Source organism: Typopeltis vanoorti, chromosome 5 (assembly GCF_054136105.1).
Source record: "Typopeltis vanoorti isolate ZY-2024b chromosome 5, IOZ_Tvanoo_1.0, whole genome shotgun sequence".
In the NCBI taxonomy this organism is placed as follows: Eukaryota; Metazoa; Arthropoda; class Arachnida; order Uropygi; family Thelyphonidae; genus Typopeltis; species Typopeltis vanoorti.
Window position 1 is genome coordinate 80,694,829 of NC_143553.1, and position 13,050 is coordinate 80,707,878.

Below are 13,050 nucleotides of genomic sequence, written 5' to 3' on the forward strand. Positions count from 1 at the left end.
AAGAAGCTTAGAAATGGAGGAAAGAGTGCTGTAAAAGGAATTAGAGATGATAAAAGGTGACATGAAAACAGGAGAAAAAGATATCCTTGAAGTATGGAGTAATTATTTTGAAAAATTGCTAAATGAAACAAGCAGTGATGACAGCACAGTGATAAAAAACACTGAACAGGTATACAGTCAGGAATACATATCCATACTTGAAGTAGAAAAAGCCATCAAAGGCTTGAAATGTGGAAAGGCAGCATGAGTAGATGATATTCGACCAGAAATGCTGAAGTATGGTGGTATAAAAATTTTACAGTGGCTGCACTGCATAGTTCTGAAAACCTGGACAGAGGGACGAATTCACGATGATTGGAGTAGAGCTCTAATAGTACCCATATATAAAAAGGTAAATAAAACTGAATGTGAGAATTACAGAGGTATTTCCCTACTGAGTGTTCCTGGCAAGATCTATGCAAATATACTTGAGAAACGGTTGAGAAGAATTGTGGAAGAAAAGCCTGGTGAAGAACAAGCTGGATTCAGTCCAAATAGAGGCTGCCAGGATCAGATCTTCACTTTAAGACAAATAGTTGAGACAGCATGGGAATATAACAAAGATCTGTATTTAAGTTTTGTTGATCTGGAAAAGGCATATGCCAAGGTGCCAAGAGAGAAGCTATTCAATACGCTACAGTTATATGGTGTCAATGGGGCATTATATCAAGCAATACTTAGTCTTTATTTGAGTTGTAAGTCAGCAGTTAGAATTGAAGGAAGTACAGGAAGATGGTTTAATGTTAAATCTGGTGTCAGACAAGGATGTACATTATCCCCTCTGTTATTATCTATATGGATTACATTATGAAGGAAAGTGTTATTAAGCATGATATCAGAATTGGAGATGTTAATGTCAGCTCTTTGCTTTATGCGGACGATATTATACTTCTAAATAAATCTGCTACAAGTTTGCAAGATTCCCTGACTAAAATGAATAGCTGTTGTAATAGATATGGTATGAAGGTCAGTAATAAAAAGACAAAGACAATGAAAATAGGCAGAATCATTGAAAATGTCAACTGTGTTGTGAATGGAGTACCTATTGAACAAGTGAAACATTTCAGCTACTTAGGCACGATTTTTACTGAAGATGGTAAATTAAATATAGAAATAGACAACAGAATCAACAAAGCTCATATGGAATAAGAGAAAAATTAGTCGGAACACTAAATTAGCTGTATATACAAGACAGTGTTCAAACCGGTTTTAACTTATGGTTCTGAGAGCTGGGTCAGAGACCACTTCACCAGACTAGAGACCACAGATATGAGAGTCCTGAGAAAGATTAGAGGCATGAACAGATGGCATGAATGGCAATATATTAAAAAAGAGGATATTAGGAAAGAAACTTGACATTGTCAGCATCCAGGAATTCATTAGCAGAGCTAATCTCAGGTGGTATGGTCACTTAAACAGAATGGGTGAGGAAAGATTAGTAAAACAAGTGTTCTCTGCCAGGTTGGCAGGAAAACGACCAGAGGAAGACCAAGATATAGGTGGATTGATACAGTACAAAGTACCTTAGATCAGCGCTTCCCAAACTGTGGGCCGCGGCCCCCTTGGGGGCCATAGGGTTTGTTGAGGGGGGCAGTGAAATAATGAAAAACAAATTTAAAATGTTGTAAGACTAAGTGGATTTTTTTTATTTTAAAAGAAACGTATTTAACTTTTATTATTTATTATTTCTTTTTTGTTATTTTTTATATTTTAATGGAAAAATTCACACATTGGTATTGGTTCACAAACTTTGCTTCCTGCGTATTTCAGCGCTTAATGAATATTAGTAAATAATGCTTATTCATATGTTTCATTTCAAAGCAGTGGTTAATTGTATTTACTTCGAAGCTCTCCAGGGAAGCTCCAAATCTTCCTGTCCCTTTCATCACGCGTTCGTAATCAGGGACCGTTGATGTTGATTTTATATACATATCAAAACTCGTTTTATTTTATCACTGTAATCCGAGCTAGTTTTCTGTTACCAATAAAAGTTTCGCATATACTTGACACATAAAAAAAAAAAAAGCTTTAATAAGTTCATGTGGGGGAGATAGTAACTCCCTTGCAGTTGTAAACAACACGGCCCTCTCTAACAGCCACTATACTGCAGAGGCAATAAAAACAAGTAATTTATTATGCCAGTGAATAAGGTATGAGGAGTCTGTGTGATATATTTCTCAACAAATAGTGCAATTAGAGACAACTGGGATAAAAACACACTAATTAATGAATCACATGTCCCCTCACACGGAAACTATGCTGTATAGACTGAAACAAAACCATATGTTGCATGGGCAAACACAGTATCTAACTAAAAACTATTGTTAATAATTAGATGTGAGTTTGATTTCCCAAGGCAGCAATAAAATTCAACCGAACGTGTTAAAATTCGTAAAAGTATTAAAACTAAGTAATATATATATATAAAATGAATATATATAAAATGAATGTTATGCCAGTTTCACATATGGAATTCGGCATTTCAACTCAATTGTCAGCTATGCTTTTATCTTTTGGTTGTGCGATCTTTTGTTAATACCGCACCAATCATATGCACATTTTAATAACCTGGCTTTGCTGTTTGTTTCGCGTTAGGCTTAATTACCTTAAAGGAAGAAAAGTGACAAAAGGGAAAAATGTTCCTGGTTCGGAGGATTCCCTTATTCAGGTAATATTCACTAATTTCATGTTATCAGTCTGTGGTGTGCCAGTATCAGTAAGTGGTGATATTATTTGATCTATTCTACGTTAAAAAATTTAACCCTGAGATGGATAAGTGGCTGATAAAAAAAATATTAAAAAAAATTCCTGCGAACAATCGGAAGAAGCAGAAACAGACTCAAAAAAAAAAAAAAAGATAGTATTTCATATTTTACCAGAACAGCCCACATCGTCTTCAGAACCAAACGGTAACAGGCAAAAAATGTAATATATGCATTTGATTTCTGCAATATTTGCTGTGTATGTTTTATATTGAATATAAATACAATAAATATTATAATAATATCTCTCTCTATTACGATTTTTTTTCGAGGGGGGCCGTGAAATATTTTAATTTTTGCAAAGGGGGCCCTGACATCCAGAAGTTTGGGAAGCACTGCCTTAGATGATAGAAATATAAGATCTGATAATGTTGGAGTCTTGACAAGTAACAGACTGATTTGGAGGAAAATTGTAGATAGGAAGTTAGTAATGATGTAAATTTTTCATGTAGTACTATCATATCCTATACACCCCTTGAGGGTACATGTCAGGAATTTGATGATGATGATGATTAGTGCATTTTCGATTAATGAGCCTGATTTAAAGAACGCATTAGACGCACTAATCAAGGGATTGCTGTATTCAGTTTATCAGTGCATTTCATCCTCAGTATGAAATCAGGAGAAGCTCATGTGTAGAGAATGAAATGAAAGAAGACTTACTGGTGAGCAAGCAAGAAGTAAGCTAGATTAAGGAAAAAGGACTTTATAATAATAATAATTATTATTATTATTATTATGTGACACCTCCAGGGAGTCCAAAGACTCATCGAGGGAGGGCACCTGCTCTACAGCTCTCATCTCCACCAACTACGAACTGCATTACACCAAAGCCATCTACAGCCCATCACCACCACTAGTATTTTCACAGACAATCACAAACATTCATGCCCATAGTGGGAATTGAACCTGCAGCCTTTTAGCTGGAGAGTGGATATGCTAACCCAGGAGAGTGAAACTCAATTAGACTGCAGGCCATTTGCTATAAAACTATCTCAACTGGGCAGCAAAAAATTTTCGACTAAAAAAAACCTGCACTAATTAGAATCGAACGGAAGTGAAAGAATGAATATAAATAAATTGGAAAAGTAATAACAAAAATTTTATTTATTCTAAGAATGCTAGATTATCTGCCATTTCGGTTATTCTTTCTATTACAGTATTTACAGGACATATAAAATAATAGCATAATGATTATGACAACTCAAAAAAAAAAATAAAGAATATTTTTATTATATTAATATTCACAATAGATAGCATTTAAACCAAATTAAACTGAAATTAAATTTTATTTGAATAAATCAAATATTTATACAGTCTAAAAAAGTATCAACTCTCATTAATAACCATCACAAAAATTTACAGAGCCTCCTGTTAGTTTGATATTTTTTTGTGTTTGTTTTCAAATAAAATACTTCTTGTTTTTTTTTTTTTGGGGGGGGGGTCTATATTTTTTCGGAACTTTTTAAATGTTAATGGAACTTTTTTGGGGAAAAATTATAATATTTTGGGGTTAAAATATATATACTTCCATAATATAATTATAGTAATTTTAAGTAATTTAATTGTAGTATTTTATTTTTTCCCCTCGACACTTGACAACATTTATTGTTAACTAGCTTGCTAAAATTTGGACTAAAAGATTGTGAGCATACAACCTTCATTATAGCAGAAAGATTGATGTTGGTTAATTTTGATCTGTGGACTGTTTTGTTACCTTTCATACATGAGGATAATTGTTCACATAAACAGGTGCTTCCAAAATAACATAGAATATTTGATGCAAACTTTTTTACAGTGATATCTCGCTAATCCGAACTAATAAAAACCGTGATCGTTCGGATTAGCGAAAAGTTTGGATTAGGGAATTTTTCCCCAATTCCCTAATCCAAACTTTTGAGACAACAGTAACTAGCGTTTATAACAAAATAATCAGATTCTAATGGTACATCAATTTAATTATGTAAATAACTGATAGAAAAAAGCTATTCTACTGTAATATAAAACAAAAAAATAATACAGTACACAAGTTTAATTTAGTAAGTAATTTAGTTTGTGTGTACCTGTATTTGAGGATTCTGATTTAATAAAATTGCATAATTCAGTATGTAACTTAATTTGCGTAAAAAATATCACTTTCTTGTACACAACAAAGTTTCACAAAAAAAGTTTTTTTATATCTTTGTAAAAAAGTCGTTGATTTTCTTTTGCTTCTTGGAAGTTAAACTTTTTTCGAATGCTTCTTCTTGGAGCTGCATTAGCAATAAAACTTTGCGGAATGGCTTATCATTCTTCTTAGCACATTCTATAAACATATTAAAACTGTCAGCTGCCTCTTCATGTTTTACTTTTTTTTCTTTGAGTTCTTCATCGTCATCATCTTCTAATTCATTCTGTAGCATCATATTTATAATTTCAGCATCTGATTTGATTTCGAATTCACTTTCGGTTCTACCTGTAATCCATTCCGTGACATCTGTTTGTGAAATTTCAACATCTGGATTTATATTTTTAACCAAATTATGCACGTTTTAAATTTCCTCTTTTTGTGTATATTTGTGATTCATGCCGACAATACAGTATGTACTGTACAGTATAAAAAAGCAAACGTGAACACACAATAAATCAAAATAGGTCTCCAGTAACTGTACAATTGACAGTATGAAAAAAATACTGTACTGTAATAATAATAAAATAAATAATTAAAATAATAATTATTAAATAAAAATAACAGTACACAAAATAATAATACATAATAAATAAAACTTTTTTTCTTTCAAACCACAGTTCGGATTACTGGAGGGTTCGAACTAAAGAGGTTCGGATTAGCGAGATACCACTGTATTTCCAGATATTTTTCACCTAAATAACTGTATATATTTGGAACACTAACTTCTTGGTATTTCGCAATTAGAATGAAATCATTTTGGAAATCAATAAATTCCATTTGAATACAAATAGGAGATTTTTCAAAATTAAAGGAAAAAGATCTGTAAAAAGCAACAAAACTTCTTCTTGCTCCTTAAAATTTTTCATCACCTATCAAATTCTTCTTTAATCTTTTCTAGTTTGGGACAATATTGAGAAAAGGTAAAACTCTGATTCTTATTATTCAACTTTTCACACATAGGAAAGTAATTAGAATATTCTCTTTTAAATGATTTTGAAACAAAACTAATTTACATCTAAAACTTGCCAGTGCATCATACATGTGTGTGTTATTAACTGATCTTTCCCCTGAAATCTGACATTTAAATCATTCAAATGTCCTGTAATAACAACTAAGAATGCTAGATCTTGTACCCATGTCTGATCATTAATAAATGCAACATCACGATTTTTTATTTCTAGGAACAATTTGATCTCCTCTAAAAAAAAAAAAAAAAAAAAAAAAAAAAAAAAAAAAAGAAGCTTTTTAGACCCTTATGACAATATAACCAATGAATCTCTGTAATAAGGTAGCCTTTCAAATTCACTCTCCAAGTCTTTAAGAAATTGTGCAAACTGGCGGTGATTGAGGCCTCTGGATCGGATGAAGTTCACAGCATTTGTCACAGGCTTGAGTACGCTGCTCATTTCCAATACTTTGGAGCACAGGATCTGCTGATGAATAATGCAGTGGAAAGAAAGCAGTTTTGGAATGTCTGGATACATTTCCTTTAACTTTGCTGCAAGTCTTGATACAAAACCTTTATTTCTGCCTGTCATTGCTGGAACACCATTGGTTGTCACTGCTACGAGCCTGTTCAGAGGAAGTTATTTTTCCAAAATGCTCCACACACACACAGTGTCAAAAATGTCTTCCCCTGTAGTGGTTTCATTGATGGGAATCGTTTCCAAGAACTCTTCAGTAATATTCATATTGTCGTCGCAAGATCGAAGAAACAGAGCAACTTGAGCCACGTCGTGAATATCAAAACTTTCGTAAAGTGCAATTGAAAAGCACTGTACGTTTGCAGATATTTCTTGCAACTGGTCATGCAAATTATCTGCCATTTCAGTTATTCTTTCTATCACAGTATTTCTGGACAAAGAAATATCGTGAAATACTTGCACATTTTTGGGACATACACATACATTTTCAGCTGCTTTTATCATACACTCCTTAACCAAGGAACCGTCACTAAATGTTTGGAATGTTTTGCCAATAAACTGCTGATTTCATAACTGGCTCTCACTGCCGATTCATTGTCTTTCATAATTTTTGAAAATATTTGTTGTTGACTTTGAAATGAATTCTTCATACTTTTTAATTTTTCTTCTCTCAGTTTACCCTCAAAGTGTGAATATTGTTCTTTGTGAATTTTATCGTAGTGCCTTTTTATATTATATTCTTTGGCAACACTAATTGTTTCATTACAAATAATGCGCACAATTTTGTCCTTTGTTTCAGTGCAGAAGTAATTCAATTCCCATTTTCTTGAAATTTTCTCCCCTCATCAGCAATTTTTCTTTTTTCTTGTTGATTTTTCTGTTTCTTGTTGTTGAGAAAGCAACATTGCCTGGGCGAATAAATATATTATTAGTAACAATATTTATAAAAATGTTTGAATAAAAATGCACAAAACTGTAGACCAGTGCAAGATACTATTGCAAATAAAAAATAATAAAGAGGGATTCTCTCACTGCTAGTTTGTCGTTGAATCACGTTCGGTGCACTGACATGTGCTTCAAAGATCACTTATTGACTGTAGCAGGCAATTATAAACTCATAGCCTGGATTCACGTGAGCAAGTATGCTGCACATCACACGAACAGCTGGTAGCCAATAGAATTCAATTTTTTTCAGCATGCTATAAATTAACTATGAAAGCATAAATATAGTTTACGATTGATTAGGATGATCTAAAATTGAAATTGCAATATAAATTTTTATTATTGCAATTATATTATAGCAGGTTGTTGCATCCATATTGTAACTATAAATGCCGTATGAAAAAGAATAAATCAAAACCTAAATATTTACTCAAATATAACTTGCGCTTTCTTTCCCCAAAATTAAAGCTAAAAAATCGTGGTGTGAGATATATGCGGAAATTTTTGGAAACTAAAGTTTTCAGGAAAAAACTGAAAATGGGGATGACTTGCCAAGAATCTTCTATTTGTTATCGCTACTTCTGGCCTTGAGAACAGTTTCCTTGTGTGCATTGTCAAAGTCATCTACCCAAATAGCATCATCTTCTTTCCCATTATTCCAAGTAATTTATAAGATTTCAGATACGTAATGAACAACCCTTCATGAATGACTAATGAGAAGTGAAAGCAGAGCGTGAAATAGACAGCAATCGGAGGCTACTAGAAATAGAGCAGCTATGAAGATGTGCATATGATTGCTGCGGTATTAACAAAAGATCATGTTACCAAAATACAAAGTCAAGCTGACAATTTTTGAGTTGAAACAGTAATTCTCTTCAACCAAATTCCATAATATCTGAAACTACCGTAAGAACATTCACTCTATATGTCTTAGTTTTAACATGTTGACGAATTTCATTGCAGCTTTGCGTTTGAGTTAGTGGGTCCACTCACACACTGTGTTGGCCGGTGCAACATATGGTTTTGCATGAGTCTAAACAGCATGGTTAATGTGGGAGGGACATGCGATTCATTAGTTAGTGCAGTTTTTATCCCAGTTGTCTCTAAATGCACTAAAGAAATATATTACACGTTGAGAAATATATTACACAGACAGCAAATATCTCCATACTTTATTCAGTGGTTCAATAAAACTACTTGTTTTTCTTGCATCTGCAATATAGTGGCAGTTGGGGGAGGGCGTGTTGTTTACCTTGGAGGAGCGAGTTATCACCCCGACGTGAAAGTGGTTAAACTTTATTTTGTGTGCGATGTATATGCAAAACTTTTTAATTTCTTTTTTCGTAAAGTAAAATCAGGGGTGCGAGTCATACACGAGGCCGAATTATATTCAATATGGTATTTCTGTTTTATTATAAAAAGCAATAATCCTTTTTTTTTTAATCCTTCCTAGAGGCGTTGTGGGCCACATGCGGTCAGCCAGTTTCACACCCCCCTGTGCTAACCACTCGGCAAAACCAGGCCAGCTAATATATCACCAAATGTCTTAAAGGAATGTTCCAGAGAATTAACATCAGCCATGTCTATATGTTTAACAAGAGTCTTGCAACAGCACAAGTCCCAAAGGAGTGGAAAGAAGGTAAAATTGTTCCAATTCACAAAAAGTGATCATAAAACTAAGGCTACATATTATAGGCTGATCTGTATATCTGGAGTTGTAGTTAAGGTATTGGAGAGATTGGTGATAGCCAGAATACAAAAGTAGGATAACAGCAGCAGTATTCTATGCACTTGTCAGCATGGGTATGTTAAAGGGAGGTCATGTTTTATCAGCTTTCTTATGTACAACAAAGTGACAAATGTATTGAACAAGGGAGATGCAGCATACGCAGTGATATCCTTTGATTTTGCAAAGGCTTCTGATAGATTGCCACACCACAAGTTGGTAACGAAACTGGAGAAGATGGAATTGGATGATAGATCAATGAAGTTGGATAGGCAACTGGCTCTCAGAGAAATATTAGCAAGTTGTGTATGGGGTGCAGTATCCTGGAAGAAGAAAGTCATTAGTAGTGACCACTGAGACCATTCTTATTTAATTTGCATATTAATGATAATGGGATGAGTTTAATAGGTGAGCTACTGTTTACAGAATGCAAAACATGAAAGAGAGAGAGAGAGAAAGAAGAAAATCAAGCAGATATTGTGGCCTTATGGAACTTTTATTGTAAAATGTAAGTTTCTGCAATTTGGCAGGCAGCAATAAGATGCAAAGTAAACACTTAGTGGGGGGGGATTTTGGAGGAAGTTGAGGAGAAGAGACCTTGGAGTGGTGAGTGGCAGGCAACAAATGGGTGGACAAGAATCAGAAGTTCTGAGGTCAAACTGCACATGTGGTGAGTGCTCAGATCCAATCATGGCAATGATGCAGAATACCTTAATATGCAGAAATAGAGGTTATGGTTCCATTGTATATAATGATCAGGCCTCATAAGAATTAATATGCACCAATTTAGACCCCTGGTTTTCATGGTGATGAGGCTATATTAGAAAGAGTTCAGAGAAGACTGATCAAAGGTGGTAACTGGTCTTAGACATGTGGGATATGTAGATAGATTGAGGGAATGCAACGTGCAATGCCTTGTGAATAGGAGGAAAAGAGGAGATATGATTGAGACATTTAAACTGGTAAAGGGTTGTTACCAGATTAATGTGGAAGAAATTTTTTATAGAATGGGAGAGGAGGGTAGAACAAGGGGACATCCCTGGAAATTGTAAGGAGGGTGTAAACAAGGGCACAAGGAGCAGGTTCATTGCATGGAGTGTGGTTGGTGAGTAGAATGTATTGGCTGACATTGCAGTGAATGCATATACATCAAATAAGTTTAAAGCATGGATTGATGGGCTTTATGTGTAACAGGGGATATATCCTTCCTACTTTCAACCTTCTTTACTGCCAAGTGATTTTAAGATATCGACAATTCCCTCTCCTGTATTACCTTGTTCCTAGCGTTCACATATACCCTTACAAAGTACTTATTAAATTCTTCTGAAACCATGGCTGGATCATTCAAAATTGTTCCAGAACTGATTATGCTTAATTCATTTTTATTATCTGCATGTCATTTTGCATATCAGTAGTGTTTTTTTTTTCTTTTCCCAGATTAATTTTAGTATTCTTAGGTGAAATTTATATTTGTTTTACAATTTTTACGTAATAATTTAGTTAAAGCTTATAATAACTATTAAGTACTTTATAGCTAATTTATTTAAGAACTTTGTTATTCATTTGGCTGACTGCAGGCTTATTACAAAATTTACTTCTATGGATAAATTTAGATGTTAAATTATATGAAATATCCCTCTGTATTATCCATTTTGCATCAGTGTCACTTTCATTAAATGTCTTCCAGTTAATCTTTGTTAATTCTCTTATCATGCCCTTGAATTTTTTTTTTTTTTTTTTGAAATTCTACACCTGATGCATTCTAGTTAGCATTTCTCCCCTTAGCGAAGTTTAACAGGTGTGGCATAAAAGATTGTACTTGACAGGAGGCTAAGGATATTCAGTGACTAAGCATGATTCAAGTCTATGTTAATCTCTATGGGGATATATTAGAAAACTGCCTTCTAGATTATTATAAGTCTTGAAATTAATACCTATGCAATTGTGATTGTTAACAATTTGATTTACAGTTCATGTAAATATATTTCAAGATATTAGTGAGGAAGACCTCACATTCTAAAAGGTAAATAATTGCATGATATGAAAATTTTAGTTTCCCAGGGAATGAGCTATTTTGTATTAATACACATTTCAATGCTTTTCAGTAATATATAAAAATAAACTACAAAAAATAAAAATTTGTTTTGCTGTAGTATTCTGTTTAATATCACAGTATACCTATTCATATACATCTGTCAAAATGTACTAAGGTGTCTAGGGGAAGGTACTCGTTTTTTTTGTTTGTTTGTTTTATTTGTAAAACCCAAAACGGCACCTAACAGCATTTCAAATGGCATTATATATCTAAATATGTGTGAATTTCATTTTAAAAACTATTACATATCTAAGTGTGTGTGTGTGGGGGGGGGGTATGCATGTGTATATAAATTATTTCATCTCCATCGACACGATAGATCATCGTGGGAGGCCCATTCAACCAGCAACGTGTCTATCATAATGAACTTTGAAGTTATTTACACTCTCTGCATTCACAATACACTTCGGCAATGCATTCCACTAACCAACTCTCCACGCAAAAAATCTTTTCCTCACACCTTTCTTCACCATATCTTTATACAACTTCCAGGGATGAATTCTCGTTCTTGCCATCTTAACATCCACTCTTTTTATAATTCCTTCTGTACACTTCCAGTGCATAAGTAACGTTTTGGTTAAAGTACTGAGGACGATGTTAGTCGTAACGAGTCCAACTCTACTACCTAATTAAACATTCTGATCAGATGTGACATAATTCTGAATATTTCGATATAATGAAGAATTTTTAATTCACAGCACCGTGCAATTACGTGCACCGGCAAAATCGAAAATGATTACAGACGCAGCAACTACACAATAAAAACAACAAAAAATGTATATATATATATATATATATTTATATATATACATAAATTATTTTTAAAATGGATATTTCGAAGCACGTGACAGTGCCACTGAAAGGCGTGCTAACTTGTCGCATTACTTACATTCCTTTTTCGCAATCATATAAAACAATGGAGTCATCATCACTGCTAGATATAAGAATCTCACCGTTGGGAGAAAAATCTATGCTATTTATCTTATCTTGATTTTCACGGAAAATCTTTGCCACCTTAAAACTTTGTATAACGTTTTCAACAAGTTTTATCTTGGGACTTGGTGGCATTTTAGTATTCCGCGATTCGATTATTTATCAAAATAAACTTTCAATAAAAGTTACTATACCGACACCTTCACAAACATAAAACAGATTTCGTTTTCTAACCATTGACTTTGAAAGGTGGCGCTGTACCCCAAACAATATTTACAAACTTCAAATGAGAGATTCATAAATATATCTGAGCATAAATATATCAATTACAGTAGACGAGGGTGATACTTTAAATTATGAAGGATTTTTATTGCACTGAGTATGATTTGAAACTAACTCAATAAGATGGAATTAGGTAGGGTTACCATATTCCAAAATGCTGACACCCCATCGCCTGATCAACTCGTTCCGGATACAAACACTTAACACAAAAATACATATGTTTGAAATCTTTACCTTTGTAAGCTTTTCGTTAATTAGATGTGATGAGTATGCTTATCAGAACACACAAAAATATGAGATTTTAAGTATCATCATAAGTCTTATGAAACAAGAGTAGGCCTACATGAAAAAGAATTAGACTTGTCGCACTACATACATTACTTTGCAACCCATGCATATTTTTCCCTAGACCTAATTTTCTTTAGCACCCTACAGTCATATTCGCTGAGTGTGGTGGGTTGTCCACTGTGAATAACACTTGCAGTGGACACCTTACGCTTCCATCACAGTATGTTATCACTGACTGTTGACCTCAGATGGCCTAGTTTGCCAACAATTTGTCGAACAGATAGGCCAGCAACATGGCATCCTATCGCAATGCCTCTTTCCAACTTTGCCAGTTTTCTCCTCGCAGCAGTTTCACCCTTGCAACATTTGTACTGATTTGGGAACATCAT

The 13,050-nt window shown here is 33.8% G+C and overlaps 1 protein-coding gene across 1 annotated transcript in view; it reads right to left on the minus strand.

Moving 5' to 3' along the window:
- Window positions 1-12,265, minus strand: part of LOC150106591 (WD repeat-containing protein 82-like) — a 228,974-nt gene extending 216,709 nt beyond the window's left edge. Inside the window, exon 1 of the mRNA XM_090392561.1 lies at window positions 12,048-12,265. Coding sequence (XP_090248687.1) covers window positions 12,048-12,226 — 179 coding nt within the window. The 5' untranslated portion in view covers window positions 12,227-12,265. The remainder of the gene's footprint in view (window positions 1-12,047) is intronic.
- Window positions 12,266-13,050: the final 785 nt, after the last annotated feature.